Genomic DNA, 21,466 nt, shown 5'->3' on the forward strand with positions numbered 1-21,466 from the left:
GCTACACATTTGCTAACAGGTTCGTTAGGTTCACCCAGGCTAAAGTTCGTAACGTTTTCCCAACAGCTCAACTGATAAACATAAGCTAGGCTACAAACACAAGAGGAGGGTAAACAAAACTTTACACATAAGTGTCTAATTATTTTTTTATTCAACAACCTGGCTGTAGAAGTGCAATCCCAGACAAAGTTTAAGTCATGTTAATTCCACTGTTCCCATCGATATTCAGGCTGTCTTCCTCAGTCATCTCCATGGTCAATCTGAAACAACACAAAATAAACATTAGCCATTTATTCCTTTTTGAAAATAGGTAGTCACAATTACACTCGTTTTTTATCATCAGTGATCTTTTTAGCGTTATCAATGTTTTTTCCAAAATAGTTATTGTGATGGCTGTTTTGCTTAAGCTAAGGTAGTAGGCTAGCCCATATTGCTGGAAAATAATAGTATAACCTTAAAGTTATCAATCGCTCGGTTGCTTGTTGTTGTCTCTGAATAAAACAGAGATAAAAAGCAGATAACCTACCTTGAAAAGTTGGGCTGTCCTAGTCCAACCCCAGGCTGGCAAATCATGTCAAAAGATTGATAGTGAGCAAACCAAAGATCTGTGGAAATTGCAGTAAATCGCAAGAGACAATTTCTCACGTTGAGCACACGAATGCGTGTGTCGTTTATTTAGATAGGAAAAAAACACTGAAATCAAAAATGGCGCTGTCCAGCAACAAAACCGGCATGGGGCTACACGTCATCACACATTCATAACATTTAAAGGGACCGCGATCCCTGAACAGTTATACTTACATGAAGTAACTACAGACAGAACAAAGTGCTGTGTTTAATATGAACGGTGTGTAGAACCACACTTAATAACAAAGGTGAATTATGCCGGTCACATTCACTACAGATCCTTGATTAATGTTACTGCTTGGACTTCTGCATGCGTGGAAAGAATATGGGGTTGTCTCATAGCACGGTTAGATCTGACACAAACAACAATTGACTACTTTTACCACTGCTAGGTAATAATAAAAATAATGAAACGAACATATGATCAATATTGAGCCAACTATATCTTCTTTTCCAGCCTTACTGTAGAAATGAAGTGGCCATGGGAACATAGTGCACCCCCATGCATGGTTTCTAAATTTGTGCCATTCCAAAATACCTTTTTTTTCTTTAGCAGCCAGTTGACAATGAAGTAGGGAAAGGACAGTCAATTTAGCAGAATCAGCACCTTAATTAATATCATTACCACCTGGGTCTGCTGTGAAAAAATGGTCCTTCGGCTCATATCCGTATCACAGGTTTGGGCCAAATCAGTGTTTTGTATTTTAAAAGCATCTCCTGACTTCCAGTTGAGTTGCGGAAATTGGACCTGGGACAAATCTGTAAACCGGTGATAAAACAGCATTGCTAGCAGAGCTGAAACCTGTATCAGGAGCAGACCTGGCCCACAGTCAGATACCGTATGTCCGCTACAGGCGGATCTAAAGGCTTTTATGCGGATCCGGCCCAAAGGAAATTGCTATCTGGGTACGGAGGAGAAAAGGCCTGTGAGCTAAAGCAATTGTTTTTCAGTTCTTAAACAATCATGCAAGAACCGTATTTGACGAACATGGAATGGCCACAGAACTTTTGCAAAGATATGCTTCCATTGGCTACACCAGACGAGCTAGTTTTTTCCCCTTTACTGTCTATGCGTGCGAGCAGCGTGTATGCGCTCCGCTTCTGTTGTTGTTTAAAGACTGAATGGGAAACGGATTTGTAGCCAAAGGCTAAAATTTAACGCAGCTACAATTTGTAAGATATCACCAATATCAATGTAATGTTACAGATGTATGGCTACATACATTCTTAAAATGGTTCTGGTCTAGACTTAAATATCGATTGAAAACTTCACAATAGAGCGTGTTTTTAGAGCGTGATCTGCAGGCGACCTGTTGGCTATTTTTAGAAGGTGCGCTGGGGGCGCCTCATAGCCGTCCCGCGGGCTACCTGGTGCCCGAGGGCACCGTGTTGGAGACCACTGCCGTTAGGGATATTGAACATATTTAACATTCTCTAACCATCGTGATTTCGAATTGGTGCAGTTTTCAGCACAAACACTCATTTTTTTCTATTGCTCTTTTGCATTGCTCTATGCTGTTCTATGGTGCTTTCTGCCTCTCGGTTGCACACGCATGTTTTCGTGACGTTGCATAGAAATCCATGTATACATCTCCGTTGCTCGAGTTTATCATTAGCACCGGACAATCTTTTGGATGTGAGACCTGTCAGTTTGGCCCTTCATTTTCGGTATCTGCAATTTAGATTAACAGCTCTTACATTCAGCTTGGGTGCTTGGGTCATCCTGTGGTCAGAAACGCGAAAAACCTTGTATTTTCCATCTATCTTGAGACCTTTTACTGAATTTTTTATGCAGCAGTGTCCAGTGTTGGGAGTAATGCGTTACAAAAGTAATTTAATTACTGTAATGTATTGCTGTTTGCGGTAACGCGGTAATGTAAGGCATTACCAAAAAACAATTGGGTAATATTTACTCGGTACAAACTTCAGTAACGCGCGTTACAATGCATTTTAACCCAAAATTAAGCGCTTGTTTTGTTTTGATACATATACGCAAACACCACCGCGAGAACAACAGACGAGAAAAAATCCACGCAAAATAGTAGAACGTATCTCCTGATACTGGTTGAAGATGACTGTGGCTGCAGCAGACTCAAAGTCGGACTCTATTTGTGGGATGGACATAAGCCTACGCTCATTATTTTTAGCTTGTCAGAGACAAGGATATGAAGAACATAATAGTTAGTGCACTTTGTGTGCGAAACCAAAAGATCTCACTATGCCTCGCGAAATAGCACAAGTAATTTAATGAAATCTAAAGTGGTGCCACGCTAATCTTTTTTATTCTTGATAAAACACAAACTATGTTCTTCTAGTGCATGACAGCTTTGAGCTGTGAACTTGAATTAAAGAGAATAAAGGGATAGAAATGCAGAAAAAGATTGTGTAGCCTGGCAGTGCCACCGCTTCCACCACGCGCATCACGCACTTTGCGTAGGGCACCAAAGGACAGAGGGGGCACCCAAATTTAACCAATGAATAGTAGCTTTACTGCAAACTGCGTTTCACTCTTCATCAATAACGTTTACAATGTCAGAATGCACTAACACCATGGTACATACTTTTTGGGTTCTCTCAATCTCCACCACGTAGTAGGCCTACTAGTAGAATGGAATTGGTGGGTCTTCAATAATTCGTTTCCCAAGCATTTAGGCTACATGAAGCACATGATATGCCAAGTCGACAAAAAATCCATTCAGATAGCTAGGTGGATACCAGGCTCATAATTCACTTTTATTTGCAAAACGAAATGTGAAGCAACATGTCATTGCATACTTTCCAAAGCAATGAAGGCTGCTTAAAACAACTTAACATTGTGCATATTATTGTTAATATTGTGCTATCAATGTAACTGAACAAACAAGGCTTGTAAACAAGAGCTGGCAAAAGGGCATTATGAGAACGTAAAGATCAATGCTCTTAAAGTGACCGTGCACCATTTATAAGAAAACAGCATTTCTTCAGAAATTAATGTTAAAAAACACACAGTAATGGTCTGTATAATAGGCCTTTTATTTTACTTTAGGTGTTTGAGTTACCATTTAAATGTCACTCACTCAAAGCCACTCACTTAGGGCACCGAAATGGCCAGTAGGCCACCATCTTGACATGTCTTTATTAAGCTTTGATTTACAATAGGCTCTCTATTGAGCAGGCCTAGGCCTTAAAGTTACAGTATTTATATCACGATTTACCAGACTTTGACCTTTTGTCGGTTTTTAACAAAATTCTGACTATGATTGTTCCTTGTTTTGCATCATGAGCACTGCGCCTATTGCATTCTTACTGTATGTTGTTAGCCTTAAGCCTAGCTCAGTCATTATGCTATACCACATCTCCCTCCATTGGAAGAGCAATGAGCTGCATTGAGCGTAATAAACTGCATTTAGAATGGCAAATCCATATTTCTAGATATTTTGGTGAAAGTAACTTAAAAGTAATGCAATAGTAGTGTAATGCCTTACAATTCAGAGACAGTAATATTATAATGTAACAAATTACTTTGAAATGACAGTAATAAGTAATGCATAGTACATTATGATTTTGAAGTAACTTGCCCAACACTGGCAGTGTCTAAAAACCCTACTGGTCGAGATTTATGCTCATTTGGCGTTGCAGGAGTGGTGGTAAAAGTATCGGTGGCACTGACTGCAACGGTGTCCGAGTATGCAGAATCCCTCTTCATCACACAGTTTGCATTGCGCACACAATCAACAGTAGCATAGTTGACACACGTGTCAGTCCGTGTCATGTTTCATTTTGAGTAGGCTAAGTGTTCAACATTAGTGGTGGGTCGGTCACGAACGAATCAGTTAGTTCGAACGGGTCTTTAAAATGAACGACCTGAACTGATTCGCCTTTCCAGTCAAACCAATCGTATGCTGTTGTCTGTATTGTTTCTAAAATGTTCTCATCGAATTAGCCAATGAGGGGCATGAAAGCATAGCAACCGTTTCCATGAAAAAACCCCAAATGGGCTAGTGACACTAGTGGGAGAGCATACGATACAAAAAATAACAATAATGGTTTACATTAACAATTCCATTTTACATTTCAATATTGGCATTTACATTTAAATATCTGTCTAATGGTAAATGCATGCTGTCTTTGTATTTTCTGTGCCAGGTTAATAAATGTCTCTTCAATCTGTCTCGTTCGTTCGTTCATTCATTCGTTCTCACGCCAAGACCCCACCTGTTTCACTTCGGTCTGTCGTTCTCATTCAGTCAGTCACTCGTTCTTGGCTAGAAGCAGAGTGATTATGGCTCTGTAGCCTAGGCAAATGGGGACTTGAAACCTTTTCCTGAATATAATCTTTCTGCTAAGCCTTTAAACATGTTTGTCGGCATACTGGGTCTTTGTTCCTTTATGAATGAACACATTTTTCAAAAAGAAATTAGCTGATCTAGCTGTAGTCTCTAGCTGTACTCTATTTCAGTGTTTCCCAAAGTCTGGGTGGGTCGCAGGAGATTTTATTTGGGTCGCCAGCACAATTTATGTTGTGTTATAGGCCTAACTGATACCATTTGTCAATTGATACCAGGAAAGCTAACAGTTTTCTATTAGGATGTAGATTGTTAACTACCACAGTCACGGTTTTGTCATAAAAGCTCATGAAACTGGCGCAAGAAACTGGGGGACGAACGCATCGCAGAGGGGATGCCTGAGCATGGATATCTACCTCTCAAAATGAAACCGTTCTGTGGGGCGCCTGCCATGTACCTCGCAGTTGCAAACTGCAAGGGACATGAATCCGCCTATTTGCAACATTAATAGATACCAGTTCCTCAACTTTACCGATTAAAATCTAGTGACCGTGCTGTCAACTAAAGCAGACATCCATAGACCGGACATAAGGCCATTCAATTTGCATAGTTTTGATTGCAGATGCAATCTTTAAAGTTAATAGCAACCTCCTCACATTCTTATTTCTGATTTAAAATGCACAACAGTGCATTATATTAGTTTACAATTTAAATGGGCATTTTAAACACTATTCCTCTCGTTTTCTACCTCGCTAACTCCAAAGTAAAGGCGCATTCTTCCGGCTATTGCCCAAACACCTCTTGTTCTGATATAACGACTATACAATATAATATAATACAACAATACAATATAACGACTTGAGTTATTTGCTGTTTACATTGGAATTGACATCCACAGTGTTATGGACCCATTTGTCTGCAACGCAATGTAGCCTACAACATTTTTTTTTTAGAAATACAGGAACAGCTTACTATGCTGACGAATGACGACTGCGCAACTTGCGAGAATTTCCCCTACTCTCGGATGCACATTAAAACGTATCTTTTCAGTAGTCATTTCCAACTTTTCACGCTGATGGTGCTCAAAATGCAACACAACCGTGTTCAAAGCAGAGATCCTATAGCAATGTATGGTTGGGGGAGGCATAGAAAAGTTGGAGAACCTGTGGCCTAAAACAATATTGGTGGTTGCAGGGTAGATTTGAAGTGAAATGGGTCGCGATGGTCTGTCATTTTTAAAATGTGGGTCGCCAGAAAAAAAGTTTGGAAACACTGCTCTATTTACCTTCAATACGTCAATTTAATGTCAAGGTGAATGAACACATTAGCTACTGCTGCTTTGTCTAAAAGTACACATAATCATGAAGTTGCAGCTATATATTTGCCGCTACAATTACAGTGTTGTGTTGACCGTTTGCACAAACGAGGAGCTAAGAACCTGTATTCCATGATTCACTGCTGAACTATGTTGTACCGGAAATGTGACTGAACGAACGAACGAAAGATTCAGAACGAATCATCTTGGTGAACTGAACGACGCAAACTGTGTCACGAGAACGAACGATAAAATCCACCACTATTCAACATCAGTGTTCAATATGGATTTAATTTCAGACCAAACAAAAGTTGTCTGTAAAAGTCTAGTGGGGCTACATACCCACCAAATTTCATGTGCCCCGGTGTTTCGTTGTCCCAGGTATCGTTGACCAAAAATTCAGGAAGTAGATGACGGGAAAAAAAAAAAACAATCCCCATATGACCGCTTCGCTAGCTACGCTAGTGGCGGTCATAATAAAGGCCTAGCCGACTCAAATACAAGCCTTTCCCAAATAACTACAACCGATTTAAAATATATTTTACCTCAGTTTTTATTACATTTTATCCAGCTGTATGGGTATCAGTCGATGTAATCTCCCAAGGTGTACAGACGGCGTCCGCAGCTGTCCACATCAAATGAAGCGACTGAAGTGACATTATTTTTCACGACTCATCTTCAAGTATCCAAAAAAGTTTGCGCCATAAACCTCTTAACCAATCATATCAAATTGAAGCCTATGTTGTCAGCATTACGGGGAAGATTTCAGAAATAAAATTCGTCATTGGACAGCAGAGATATAAGACGATTGGTCATCGTTAAAATTGTAACGAAATTAGAACGGTCGGGCTTGTAAGGGTTAACGCCTGTGGAACATTTTGATGTGTCAAATAGTGGAACAGACGTTTTACAATAATATTAGTGAGTAATAACATTATTTTTATAATATTACCGTTTCTATTACAGCTCTATAAACTGTCAAATGATTTGCTATAACAACATGCACATTCACAATGTAAACTATAGCGAGATGGCCCGGCAGTGTGCATGATGCATGCATTTTCAACAGCAGTCTAAGAACCACACCACAAAGGGCAAGCAACATAATAGTGACCTAGCCTGGGTGTTCCCATGCTGCCTTGCGCGCGATTTGATTCATGCTGCTAAGGCAGCCTGGAAACTACCGCCCTAATTTTTGCCTCTGATAGGGAACCAATCACAGAACAAGGGGGAAAGCAAGACGATGATGAGCTATGCACAGACGCATTTGATAGACATCCGTGGCACGGATGTGGGCATTTTTTTCAAATACGAGAAAATTAACGTTTGGTTCCCAGACCACGTCTCATTGAGAAGTGGTGGCGCTAGCCAGGCTAATAGTGACCTGTGCAGTCCTCCACAATTTGGCAATCGACTGGGATGAGCCCCGTTTCCCTCAGCCACAAGGCCTTGGAGGACTTTAATAGACTACTTCTGGCCTAATGCTGCTGATCTAGCAGGCAGGCAGTGCATTCGCCAAGCCATTATTGTTAACCATTTCCATAGACTACATAAATATGAATTTACCTTTTATGTTTCGTATAACAGTACGATCTACATTTATTTAGTTAGGCATTTGCCTATTTAAGCAACAATTTTGTAGCCTTTATTGTAGGCTACTGTATCTGGGTAATAAGACCAAATGTAGTATAAGTGAGGGAAATTTGGTCTCTGCATTTATCCCAATCCATGAATTAGTGAAACACACTCAGCACACAGTGAGGTGATCGAAGCACACACTAATCCCAAGGCAGTGAGCTGCCTGCTACAGCGGCGATCGGGGACCAGTGAGGGGTTAGGTGCCTTGCTCAAGGGCACTTCAGCCATTCCCACTGGTCGGGCTTCGAACCGGCAACCCTCGGTTACAAGTCCGAAGCGCTAACCAGGAGGCCATGGCTGCCCCAACGTTATTATTAATAACACAAATAATTCTAGCCAACAGTGTGTGTAGCCTATCTGTCGGTTATAATGGAGCCTATATTATAATATAATATAGGTCTCATCCTGCAAACTATGGTTTAGTCTCTCCTAAAACCACGTCTGTTTCGAGATAAAAACATGCTAAATACGCCCTCATTCGAGATACTAAAACATGCTAAATACGCCCTCTAGGGTTTGATGTGAATTTCCTTGAAGACACAGCAATTGAGATCAAGGTAAAACGCAGCAGCAGGTAAAGCACTGGTACATATGACACAGCAATGGAACTTAAGACGTCATGTGACTTCTTGCGTCACTGGCGAGTTTAAAACTGTGTTAAACTCTAGCTAGTGACTGAGCATTGCCACATGGGGTGAAAAAGGTCGGTTTGTTGACTAATGTGAAACACACACACACACACACAAATAGTTGCCTTGTATGGGAAAGTTGGATATGGAAATGGTTGACTAATGTGAAAAAAGCAGAAAAAACAACAAAATGTATAATAGTAGCATATGTTGTAATAAATAGGTGCCTTCTAGAAATCAGGGTTGTGCACAATTCGAATAGCAATTCTGCTTCCTGTTTGCTACCTCAATTGAAATGCAAGTGAAATTCAAGAATTGAATTGGAATTTAAGAGCCCGTTTCAATTCAATTCTGGAATTTTGCACAAGCCTGCTAGAAATGGTTTCTTTTCTAATGCTATTCCCCACTAATGTTACCCCGATTCTGTGTGTGTCCTCACTTTTGGACCATTGTCCTAACTTTGTCCTCTTTGTTGGTAGACAAACTTAAGACGGGAGGCGATTCACTGATATTAATATTAGCTGTGCTAGATAGACTTGCATGCTATAAGCATGGGCAATGTCAAGTAAGGAGCATGATACTGCAAAAAAACGGAAACATAGCCTACATTGCAAAGCCACTTTAACTTTATTAATTTATGGTGAATAAATGTTACACTACTGTGCACAGCCCCATATTTTTCTGATGTGACGATGCTAGCACGTTAGCAGCGGTTAGCTAACTGTGCTAACATTAGTTATCTACTAAGTCTCCTCAAAGTGACAATCATATTATACACAATGCTGAGAACAATTAACATCCTTGTTTATCTTACTTACATGGAGTTGACTGTGTGGCTTAATCCACAGATGTGGTGGAGCACTGTTTCTTTATGGTTTGCTAAGGAGTAACCCTTTGCTTAAAATAGTGGAGAGCTGGGAGGCGAGAATTTAATCTAATTTAAAGGAGAATTCCGGTGTGATTTTGACCTAAAGTGTTTTGAAACATGATACCGAGTGTGAACGTATGTCTCATAGCCCATCTCGGCTTGTCCCCTGCACTCCGAAATCTGGCGCTAGTTAGCCGATGCTACCAACAAGGCGGTCAATGGTGGTGCCTCGGCATCGGCATAGCCATGCAAATAAATCACTGTTTTACACCATTTACGAGGCTCAATGTATCTCCACACTTCATTGGTAGACTTCCGAGGGCCCTGACATTTAAAACGAGACATTGAGAACTTTGAAAAAGCACTGGTAGTTTACTTACAAGACGATTTATCCAGACAGTACCTTCACAAAGTTTAGCGTTTGCAGCCATCTTGAATTTAGTCACGATAAGTCGAGCGATGAGTAAGAATGAACAGGTATGATAAGGGATCAGATTCCAAAAATAATTCTGTGGAAATGCATGGATTACAGTTTCTTCCAGTAGCAGCAACTGGAATCCATGCATTTCCACGGAATTATCACTATAAAACTCCTAAAGCATTTCTATGGAGCCGTAAACTGAAGTTGACGGAGTATGTCTACCTGTGCGGAGCTACTGGACTGCTATTGGCTCATCTGCATTTGATGGGCGGGGTTTTGCGATCGGTCAATTCATTTACATGCTATAATGACGTCCGCCCAAAGAAAGTGTCCAAAATCGCCATTTTGGCAACCATTTTGTTTATGTTAATTAGATGGTCAAAATCTCAAAATTCAGCTTGGGAACAGGGCTAACGGAATTCAGCACACCTTAATTATGTTAAAAAGTCCTGTTCCCAACTTTTACTAAAAATGCCTCTAGGATGCACATATCTCAAAAATAGCACTTGTCTAGTAAACTTGCAATATATTTATTTTAATCTTAGCATCTTTAGGGTACATGCAGACTAGGCATATTTTTTGCAGCTGCTGGTGTCCATTTTACATTATAATCCTATGGAGTAGACTGTGTTTTCAAAAAAGTCCTCGGCTTCTTTTAAAACGTGAATGCAGGCATCTTTTTTCTGTAGCTCAGGGCTGCTTTTAAAGTTGAGAAATGTTCAACTTCTAGCGGAAAAACGCCCTACGTCACATTGTTTTTTTTACAGCTGACCAATCACAAGCGGATAACTGAGACCTGTGGTCCGGCTGCTTTTTGGAACAACGATGGCAGATTTTAAAAAAAAACTGAAAAAGTGGAAAAAGAAGTCTGAACATACCCTTTTTCTCTCTCCCTCTCTCTCTTTCTTGTCTCTCAGGGCATGCTCATTTAACAGATTTCAACATTGCTACTATCATCAAAGATGAAGAAAGAGCTACAGCTTTAGCTGGAACTAAGCCCTACATGGGTCAGTTGTGATCTACATACAATACTTTTGTTCTGTGACTTCATATTCATACTCTAAATATGCTCTTTCCCATTTGGATTAATTCAGCCCCTGAGATCTTCAGGTCTTTTGTGAGTGGAGGGACTGGCTACGCCTTTGAAGTAGACTGGTGGTCTCTAGGTGTGACAGCCTTTGAGGTTCTCAGAGGATGGGTAAGACCAATTGCCACCATCTCTCTCATTGTTTAACTGTCTGCTGTGCTACACACTCTTAATCACTCACACTGTCTTTATTACAGAGACCTTATGAAATCCATGCCAGTGATTCAGTGGAGTCTCTAATGCAGCTCTTTAGTACGGTTAGTGTGCAGTACTGTCCAACCTGGCCAAAGGACTTGGTGTCATTGCTGAGGAAGGTGAGTAGAGAAACTGGTTAAGGAATAGGAAATGAACAGTGACAGGTGCAAACATGATTTCCAGACAAATCCTGCCATACATATACAACCCAATTACGATTCTAATACTCTATGGAGAATAAAAGTGCATTGCCATTTCCTATCGACATAAAGCGCAGTCTATGGACTACACTCCATGTGGTTGCATTTGTTCATTGGCCCTAACCCTTAAAATGGGAAACCGTTTTTACCTTGGCATTGTTGAAAAAAGAGAGTTTGGTGCATGGCCACAAAGCTACCGTGAACCAGAAACACGATTATTTTCTCCTTCAAATGCAAATCTCAAACTCTGAAATGAATGAAATGAATGAAAATGGCCGCTGTTTATAAACACTTACAAGCTGCATGTTAACAGTTAGTTAATGTTATTAACCCATTTACTCCTAAAATGCCTGCTAAAAATGCCTATAGAATCCTATGGCATTCTAGACTAAATAACCTTATTTCCTGAGGGTTTTCTGAAAACATACTAAAAATTGTCAACGTCTACCAAAATGTAATATCTAAGCCTCTGTAGCACCTAGAAACATGAAATAAAAAGCATGCTGCGCTACGCAGCATCCAGCGGGAGGGTCAATGTTGCGTCATGCAGCATCCAGCGCGAATGGGTTAAAGGATAACAACAGTTAACTAACTGTTAGTAATGAATTGTTAACTGCTTATTATGCACTGTTAATACCTAATAAGCACATGTTATTCTAAAGCGTTACCACATATGTTACTGAAAAAAAATTCACCGGACATTAGTAAACCAAACATTAACTCATTGAATGCCAAGCTGTTTTTGGGAGCTTTGTCCTAGAGTGCCAGCAATCTAGACCATTGTTGATGATTTTTGTACAGCCACAGCATATTCTGTGTTATAGCTATGAACATGTAGAATAGCTCGATTAAAAGGTGAGACTTTAAGCTCTCGGTGGGTGCCAACCGTGTATTTCTACACGCCTCTGTTCCTGAGAAATCCCAAGCTAAACAGTGGCTAGTTTTCATCAAAATCGCTGTTTTTTTCTAGAAATGGAGATATAACGTCTTTCATGAAATATGAAGTGTTGCCTGTTACTTACTTGTGTAAACATTCCGGGAAGTGATCAGCGAGACCTGGCGAGATTGCCACCTAGTGATAGACCCACGAAAATGGCCTGGTTTTGACACGACGTGCATGCGTCACTGATTCGACCCAAAGCGGCAACCGAGTTATGATAAAATGTCCAGATTGTGCGTTTTCATGAGTTTCACGATCGTCATATATTTCATTTCCATTCATCAAAGAGTTCCCAAAATCACATATAAGGTGTATTAGAGTGTCTAGTTTCGTAATTAAAAAAAAAAAGCTAAAAACGTAATATTACGTTTTTGGCACTCAACGCATGGGAAGGAAAAACGTAATATTACGTTTTTGGCACTCAATGAGTTAAAGTCCCCCCCCCCCCCCCAATAAAAATGATAATAACGGTAACGGATAATAATGTATTTTTTAAATTTCAATGATAACAAAAGTAATTTTGCTTTAAATACCACCACTTTTGATGCTCTTTAAAGGTGCTCTGAGCGATGTTACACGGTTTCTAAGCTAAAACATTTTTTGTCACATACAGCAAACATATCCTCACAATATGCTCGTTGCCTGTCCCCTGAATACACCAGGCTCCAAAACCTGCAACAAAAACAGCCTGGTGCAGCCTGGACAAATGGTGTACTGTGACTTTAAGGGCTTTAAGAGTCTACACGGTTCTTATAATGACCTTTTGCCAGCTCAATTCAAATATAGCCTATATGGCTAATCCACAAACTCTAGCATTGTTTGTCTGTGCCACATTTATAGCACAGTAAAGGTACGATATGCAAGATTTTCCTGTTGCTCTCACCTCTGTTGTTATGAAGTGCTTTGAGCGGTTAGTTAAAGATCATATTACATCCTCCCTGTCTTCTACATTAGACCCTCCAGTTCCTCCCTGTGCAGTTGGATCCTTGACTTCCTGACTGACAGGACACAGGCGGTACGGCTGGGTAACATCACCTCCTCCACTCTAACCCTCAGCACTGGTGCCCCACAGGGATGTGTGTACCCTGCTGTACTCGTTGTACACTCATGACTGTATGGCAACTCACACCTCAAACACCATCATTAAGTTTGCTGATGACACCATCATAATCGGCTGTATTACGAGTAATGATGAGACAGCTTACAGAGCAGAGGTGGCAACCCTTGACATCTTGGTGCCAGGACAATAACCTGCTGCTCAATGTACGCAAAACCAATGAGCTGATAGTGGACTGCAGGAAGAGAAACACACACCCATCTACATAGGGGGCACAACAGTGGAGAGAGTCAGCTGCTTCAGATTCCTTGGAAGCAAAGATCCACCATATATTCATGGTCAGAAAGTCAGCAAGACAACGGCTCTTCTTTCTTCGGTGGCTGCGGTAGTTTGGTATAACATTGAAATACTGACCAACTTCTACCGCTGTACCATTAAGAGTATCCTGACTGGCAACATCACAGCATGGTATGGTAACATCACTGCCCATGGCTGCAAAGATCTGCAAAGGGTGGTCAGGTCAGCACAGTGCATTACAAGGACTGAGTTACCAACTATTCAGGACCTTTACAGCCCCCGCTGCAGGAGAAACACCAAGGGGATCCTCGTTAACCCCAGTCATCCCTGACTCTTCACCCTCCTACACAGCAAATTGGACAGTGTAAATGATACTCTGTAGGAGTACATTTTACACCCGTTTCGGGGTATATATGGGTCCAAGTGTCCAGTGTTCTCCCAACACTGGACACCAGAGTTAAAATATTAACACTATCACAGAGTTAAATTTGTAACACCACAAGTGTTCAAATGCATTCTTTCAGAGGCATCATTTGACACTACTTTGAGTAACTTCAACACCTGTAATAGTAACTTCTGCAACACTGAAATAATACAATGAAAACTCTGATTCAGTGTCCTTTCAGCACCTGATAAGGTCAAATGTACCACTTTAAAGATAATATTTATCCCCAAAATATAAAGAAATACAGATTGAGAGTACCACTTACTCTTATAGTCTGAGCGAATTAGGGTTGAAGGTGGAAGTAAATACAGCAAAAGGATATTTGGTATTAATCGAATCGTAATTTCATGTAGATTAAGAATTTCAGGTGCCTACAGCGCAGATTTGTACCAGAAAAAAGATATACAGCTTTGAATGGACCATTGTATAATGATTATTGGGCCAAAATCGTATATTATCACATATAGATATTAGCTGATATCTCCCATACTGGTAAAAGGATCTTTACCAAACTTGTACTTACTCACAATAAGTTCTTGATGAAATTAGTAGGTGTTTAATGTCTTGGGGTCAAAGGTCAAGGTCACGTGAGGTCATACTTGACATGAAATGTTTGTTTTATACCGCTCAAGCAGATTGAAGGATCCTCATTAAACCCAACACAGTTAATTAAGCCTAAAAGCATTAAAGGCATTAAAGATCATGGGATCACAGGTAGAGGTTGAAGGTCATGAGGCTATAGGTGGCTGAGGCATAGAATCAACTATCTGAATTGACATTAAAAAAGATTAAGACATTTATTAAAGCAAAACACGCTTTATTTTCTGTATAAAAACAGTTGTTTCAACCTCCACATCTTATTTTAATATTGTAGTAGCCTCTCTGAATTGTTTCAGTTCATAAATGATATTGGAGTAAAAAACAAAGTACTATTACATAACATTCAGTACATCAATAACACCATTGTAGTTCATTTAGACAAGCTGAATAGCAGAAGTTTTAGATTAAATCCAAACCATTTCGGTCAAACATCTGATAAACATTGTCATCTTGAGCTATTTCCTTCAACTTAAATTATAAAGCCAGACAATCGATGTAAATGTCTATGTTGATAGAATAGTGTTAGAAATAAAAACTACCCTTGCATCGCATTGCAATAGTTATACTTTGTTCCCTGAAGTTGGTAGTAGGCATTTAAGCAACAGCAGCAGCGGACTGATATTACCTAGGATTCTACTAGGTATTATGGTGGGTTTTCAGGATGTGAAGGGATGTAATCATGGATTTCATAAAGGTTTATACTATTGCATGTGTGACCAGAGCAGTAAGGAGGGAGAGAGAGAGAGGCTATAAGCCACTCCCAGTAGCCTGACTACGCCACCCTGGGCTTAGTACCCAGGGACTTCTTTAAGAGAATTTGCTAAGGAAGGTTTGACACAGGTCCGAAAGCACCAAGCAGACAACGTGAATTCCAGTCAAATCATAAAAGTTTATTAAATAACCAAAGGGGGGGGAAGGGAGGAGCGTCCTGCAATAATACCTGAAATGAGTCAGAGGTTATGAAAGTACAAAAATATTTATTATTGTTATCTTTTATTATGATACAATATGAACAGGTGATTTCTAAGTGGGGCCAAGGCTCCACTAGAGCTAAAAAGATACAGCAGATGGGGGCTTACCTGAGGGAGACAGGCTAACTGGAGGTGTGTTCTAAGTTCCAGCAATCACACGTGCATACACACTGCAAGAAAGTGACTTACCAGTGACACAGCAGCCCACCGCAAGCAACAATGACACCACAAATGTGCAGCTACAGGGTACCACCACCAGGTGACTAGCCTCCCTCAAAGAGGGCCCCACATCTGCTAAACAAACAAATAAAACAGCACCACAAGGGAGCAAAAATACAGTAAGCCTATACAGACGTTATGGTAGATAATGCAGGCACACCAGGACAAAAAGAAATACAAACACACACAAATGACAACCAGCACCAGACCGACACTAAGCAGTTACCAGGTTGAAGCATATGCCACTTATGCCCCGCTCCTCTACTAATGCGGCAAGCAACATGTAGGCTGACAAACGCCAAATAAACCCAAAGAATACAGGCAGACGTAGACATTAAGTTAATGCCCACAAAAAGAAACAAAACAGACACGGACCTTACTTGAAAACGGCACAAAATTAGGCTACACCAAAATAAACTAACTACAGACAAGACAGCAGCACGACCCACGCTATGCACCCCACGTAGATGGAAAAGGCCACGCTACCTGGACAGGACAGAAAAGACATTGAACATAAAGCCTTCTACTGCAGCCTAGAAAGTTACCCATTAAAGCAAGCATCGTACATACCTATGTTCGTAACTATGATTAGTGCACAAAGCGCCGCATGGAGAGCACTCACCCACGTTCAGCTACAGGCATTCAAGAGAAAATGTTACGACTCAAAAACAGGAAATAAACTATGAGAGATTTAAGACAAACATAGGTGCATACCTGTAGAATGAATAAGGGATGGTGTCTAAAACACGGGCAGCAGGAGTAGACTAGCCAGTGACCGCGAAGCTACAGGTGAAGACAAACATTAAATAAACCATGTTATTAGTCCGGCAGCAAACGGGAGTATTGCAACATACCTGATGACTGAATCCGACACGCTAGGGGGTTAAACAGGCAGAGCTTACAACGCTTCTTCATACCTGGGTGGTTTTATACTGTCCGGCCAGTAATCAGTGCGAACAAACTCCGGTGTGTAACTAATCACCACGCCCCCCTAGTTAGCGGGAGCAGGCCAGTGTGGGACATGTAGGGAAAACAGACAAACATGGGGAAAAGACAGAGAAACAAGGTGAACTGGCTACACATGGGTTTTCATGTTTTAGAAGAATGTAGTCATGAGTGTCATAAGTCTTAATGCCACTGCATTTGCTGTGAGCAGTGTGAGGTCATTGTATCTTGTGTAGGCTAGATAGATATATAGATAGATAGATAGATACTTTATTGATCCCCAAGGGGGCTAGACCAACTGTCAGAGGAGTGGGGTGAGTGGAAAAGTACTGGGAGTACCAGGATGAGAGGATCTCCTCCTTACATGGTTAAGGGAGATGGGGTGTTATCAAGCTGGTGAGGACTGGACAGGACAGGGATGAGGAGGCCACTGTGCCTTATGAGTTAGGTCTGTCCAGCTAGGAAGAGAATAAGATAACTGGAAACCAAACTGGAAGGAACCAGAAAAACTTAGGGTTACACTATTTTACATATGTTACCTATGCATTACATAGGTTTGCATATAGTTTTATGCATGATGGGAAGATGGTTTCCACCAATGTAAGCGACCCTGCTTGGTACTGATTGGTGAAGGGTGTTGATGGAGATGGCGTGAGAGGGTGGCACTTCTCAAGGGCTGAGGAGTATAAAATATAGTGTATAAGCCTAGCCATCCGTAGGGGAGATATTGTCGGGGGCCCCAGCTGATGACATCTCCTCCCTATTGCTTTGATGGTTGGTCTGGACTTTGGTTGGGCTGTACTATCATTGCAATACGGTAAATAAAGATCAACAGTCTTCGGAAAATCTTCTATCTACATTGTCTCCTTAGGACACCTTGTTCCAGAGTGCTAAATTACTACAGTAAATAGTCAAGTGGTAATTGTTAATTGGACAATTGGATTTGGAAGTGGACATTTTCTAGCCTGGAAAATCCAGACCCTGGTAATCTAGAAAGATTAAGGGTCTGGCCACGAGCAATGTAATGGCTCAACTCGAGGGGCGGCACCAAGCATGCATTTGAAAATCTCACTGCACGCAATTGGATAACACTAGACCAATGTTTACTCTGAATGATTCCGGACTTCGACACAATTGGATAACTCTATGACCGATGTTTACTGACCTCCAACGTTGCAGCGATGTCGTCATCAGTTTAGCTCGCCTCTGGCCCGCATATATCAGATACGCCGATTTCATTGGTTCCCCGGGATGCAAGGGGTAAAAGTAACATGCTCATTGCTCATTCCATTGTGCTCTCGCGAGAGATTTCCAGGGTAGACATTTTCCACGACAGTATCCTGATTGGAGTGCGCTTCTCTGTTTACTTTTTGGCACAGTATTACTAACCACTGCTAAGAAACTAGTCCCTCAAAATGTTATGCAATCATTGAAATGCAAGGATAGAATAATGTTAGAAATAAAACTATCAACATAGACAATTGACAGTCTGCCGTTATAATTTATTTGTCTGCCGTTATAACGTATTTGCCTGGGTGTACTGTGGAGTGTGTAAGTTTTTAGTGGCAGGTTAACACATACTGATGACTTGCGCCAGCTTAGCACCTGCGAACTCTGCAACTAGAAGGACTGGATGAAACGTGTTGAAAATGGTCTCCACTGATAAATATCACACATGCTAACTTGGAAATGAGGCCTTTTGTCCAAAATCCTGAACCACCCCTTAAAAAATGTGTTGGTGCCTATAGCTTTTGCAAGCCAGTGCTACAAGATGACAGTTCACCTCCACATTGGCAGATAACGCAAAGATCGATCTGTGCATATGCCAGGTTCCTCTTCAAGTGCTGTCTCATCATCCATTGCAGTGAAATTGAAAATAATGAATCAAGACAGTACTGAGCACAACTAAATACTGATATTCATCCCAGGGGAAAATATTGCTTCTTACAACAGTCTCATCTTTCAGAAACAAAATTTAGAAAATGAACTGCTATCCTAATACTTTGTGTCCCTTAATGTGCTTTGTAAGAAATTATAAGGTGGCTTGTAACTCATACAATTAAATCCCATTTTTTAAGAGATTGACAAATTCGTATTTAATTATATTATTGATATCTACCTACAAAATCTTCCAAAATATTTAGATATTATTTTTTGCCCACCCGTCATGCCACATTACTAACATCAAAACTGGAAGACAATGCTAGTCTTCAGGGTCACAGAAATTGCCAGGAGAAAGTGGACAACACCTTGTCCATGAAGGGAAAAATAGTAAGGGCCATAGTTAACAGTCATACTAACTTATGGAAAGTCACAACGGCACAGAAAGCTATAATGTACAGCTGGAAGTAGCACTGCTTGTACTGTGGAAAGGACTGCATGGGCAATATTGAAAGAGATATTGGTCAGGTCATGACTATGCTAGTGGAAGTATTTCACTGTTGTAACTGCTAAGCACATTTGCCTACAGTAATCGCAATCAGATTCTTGATTCTTATATACAAAGGAGGGATATTAAACTCATTGTGCTGTAGATAGGGACTCCCCATGTCAAAAACAACCAAGTCTATGTTGTGCAACAAAAAATGGCTATATTTACAGTAATTGAATTGAACATGGCATGTTGATTAGCATGTCTCCCACCATCTATAACCTTGTATGTCAGGGGATGAAACTGACCTTAGCCTTTGACCCCATGGCCCTGAGTCCCTAAGTTCATCTAACTCAGTGTTTCCCAAACTTTTTTTCTGGCGACCCACTTTTTAAAAATGACAGACCATCGCGACCCATTTCATTTCAAATCTACCCTGCAACCACCAATATTGTTTTAGGCCACAGGTTCTCCAACTTTTCTATGCCTCCCCCAACCATACATTGCTATAGGATCCCTGCTTTGAACACGGTTGTGTTGCATTTTGAGCACCATCAGCGTGAAAAGTTGGAAATGACTACTGAAAAGATACGTTTTAATGCGCATCCGAGAGTAGGGGAAATTTTCGCATGTTGTGCAGTCGTCATTCGTCAGCATAGTAAGCTGTTCCTGAATTTCTAAAAGAAAATGTTGTAGGCTACGTTGCGTTGCAGACAAATGGGTCCATAACACTGTGGACGTCAATTCCAATGTAAACAGCAAATAACTCAAGTCGTTATATTGTATTGTTGTATTATATTATATTGTATAGTCGTTACATCAGAACAAGAGGCGTTTGCGCAATAGCCGGAAGAATGCGCCTTTACTTTGGAGTTAGCGAGGTAGAAAACGAGAGGAATAGTGTTTAAAATGCCCATTTAAATTGTAGACTAAAATGCACTGTTGTGCATTTTAAATCAGAAATAAGAATGTGAGGAGGTTGCTATTAACTTTAATGATTGCATCTGCAATCGAAACTGTATGCAAATTGAATGGCCTTATGTCCGGTCTATGGATGTCTGCTTTAGTTGACAGTACGGTTACTAGATTTTAATCGGTAAAGTTGAGGAGCTGGTATCTGTTAATGTTCGTGCAAATAGGCGGATTCATGTCCCTTGCAGTTTGCAACTGTGAGGTACATGGCAGGCGCCCCACAGAACGGTTTCATTTTGAGAGGTAGATATCCATGCTGGCACCCCCTCTGCGATGCGTTCGTCCCCCAGTTTCATGCGCCAGTTTCATGAGCTTTTATGACAAAACTGTGACTGTGGTAGTAAACAATCTATCCTAACAGAAAACTGTTAGCTTTCCTGGTATCAAATGACAAATGGTATCAGTTAGGCCTATAACACAACATAAATTGTGCTGGCGACCCAAATAAAATCTCCGGCGACCCACCCGTGGGTCGCGACCCAGACTTTGGGAAACACTGATCTAACTTGTATAGACAATAAATGTACTAGAGTTAATGAAGATCCATCAGTCTGCTTTGGAGATATGAACCAAATACTGCATGTGAGTTATTTGTGTGACTCCTTGTAACCTTGACCTTTGACCTCAAGACCTAAATTGTCTTGCCAGCTCTTTGACAACTTATAGTGGGTAAGTAGACCAAGTTTGATGAATATCTTTTAATTGGCTTAAGAGATATCAGCTAATATCAAGATGTACTAACATACGTTTTTGGCCCAAAATTCATTGTGCCATGCTCCATTCAAAGCCCTATATATTTTTTTCGGTACAAATCTGCGCTGTAGGCACCAAAAATGCTTAATCTACAGAAAATTACGATTCAAATGATACCAAATATGCTTTTGCTGTATTTACTTCCACCTTTGACCCTTTTCTAGGCTAATTCGCTCAGACTATTATGCAGAAATTATGCAACACTGTTAGGTTTGTACGCTCACCAAAATAACATTTAACACCTATGACTACAAAACAATATTAACTCATTTAGAAATGATTTTACCCCAATAGATTTAGACAACAACTCACGGTTCAACATATTTAATTTCAAACCTGTCAAGACAGTGTCAAAAAAGCATTTCAATGTTTGGATAAAATCCACAATCTAGTTTGAAACAATACAGCTGACATTCATAAAAAGCAATATACTAAAGGCATTACATTTGTTCCTCATTGTTACAATTCATGAATGGATTTAAATAATCATATCTAAACATCAGGAAGTTCTGGCAAAATATAAAAACATGTATACATACGTACTGGACTGGCGTAATTATGTGATTGTCTAGAGTGCTCTGGGGTAGTGTATCCACATCTCGGCACCTTCCGTGGCCAAAAGACGACATGTGAATTGTGTCAATCACGTGA

The 21,466-nt window shown here is 40.5% G+C and overlaps 1 protein-coding gene across 1 annotated transcript in view; it reads left to right on the forward strand.

The window, feature by feature from the left end:
- stk32c (serine/threonine kinase 32C) overlaps window positions 1-21,466 on the forward strand; it is a 484,207-nt gene that overhangs the window by 309,422 nt on the left and 153,319 nt on the right. The window contains exons 6-8 of the mRNA XM_076286494.1: window positions 10,681-10,770; window positions 10,858-10,961; window positions 11,048-11,164. Of these exons, the coding sequence (XP_076142609.1) occupies window positions 10,681-10,770; window positions 10,858-10,961; window positions 11,048-11,164 (311 nt within the window). The remainder of the gene's footprint in view (window positions 1-10,680; window positions 10,771-10,857; window positions 10,962-11,047; window positions 11,165-21,466) is intronic.

The sequence above is a fragment of the Alosa pseudoharengus genome, unplaced genomic scaffold (genome assembly GCF_046254945.1).
Source record: "Alosa pseudoharengus isolate Yale_2024_CS ecotype anadromous, Long Island Sound unplaced genomic scaffold, YU_APseudo_1.1 YU_APseudo_1.1_scf_15, whole genome shotgun sequence".
Classification (NCBI taxonomy): Eukaryota; Metazoa; Chordata; class Actinopteri; order Clupeiformes; family Clupeidae; genus Alosa; species Alosa pseudoharengus.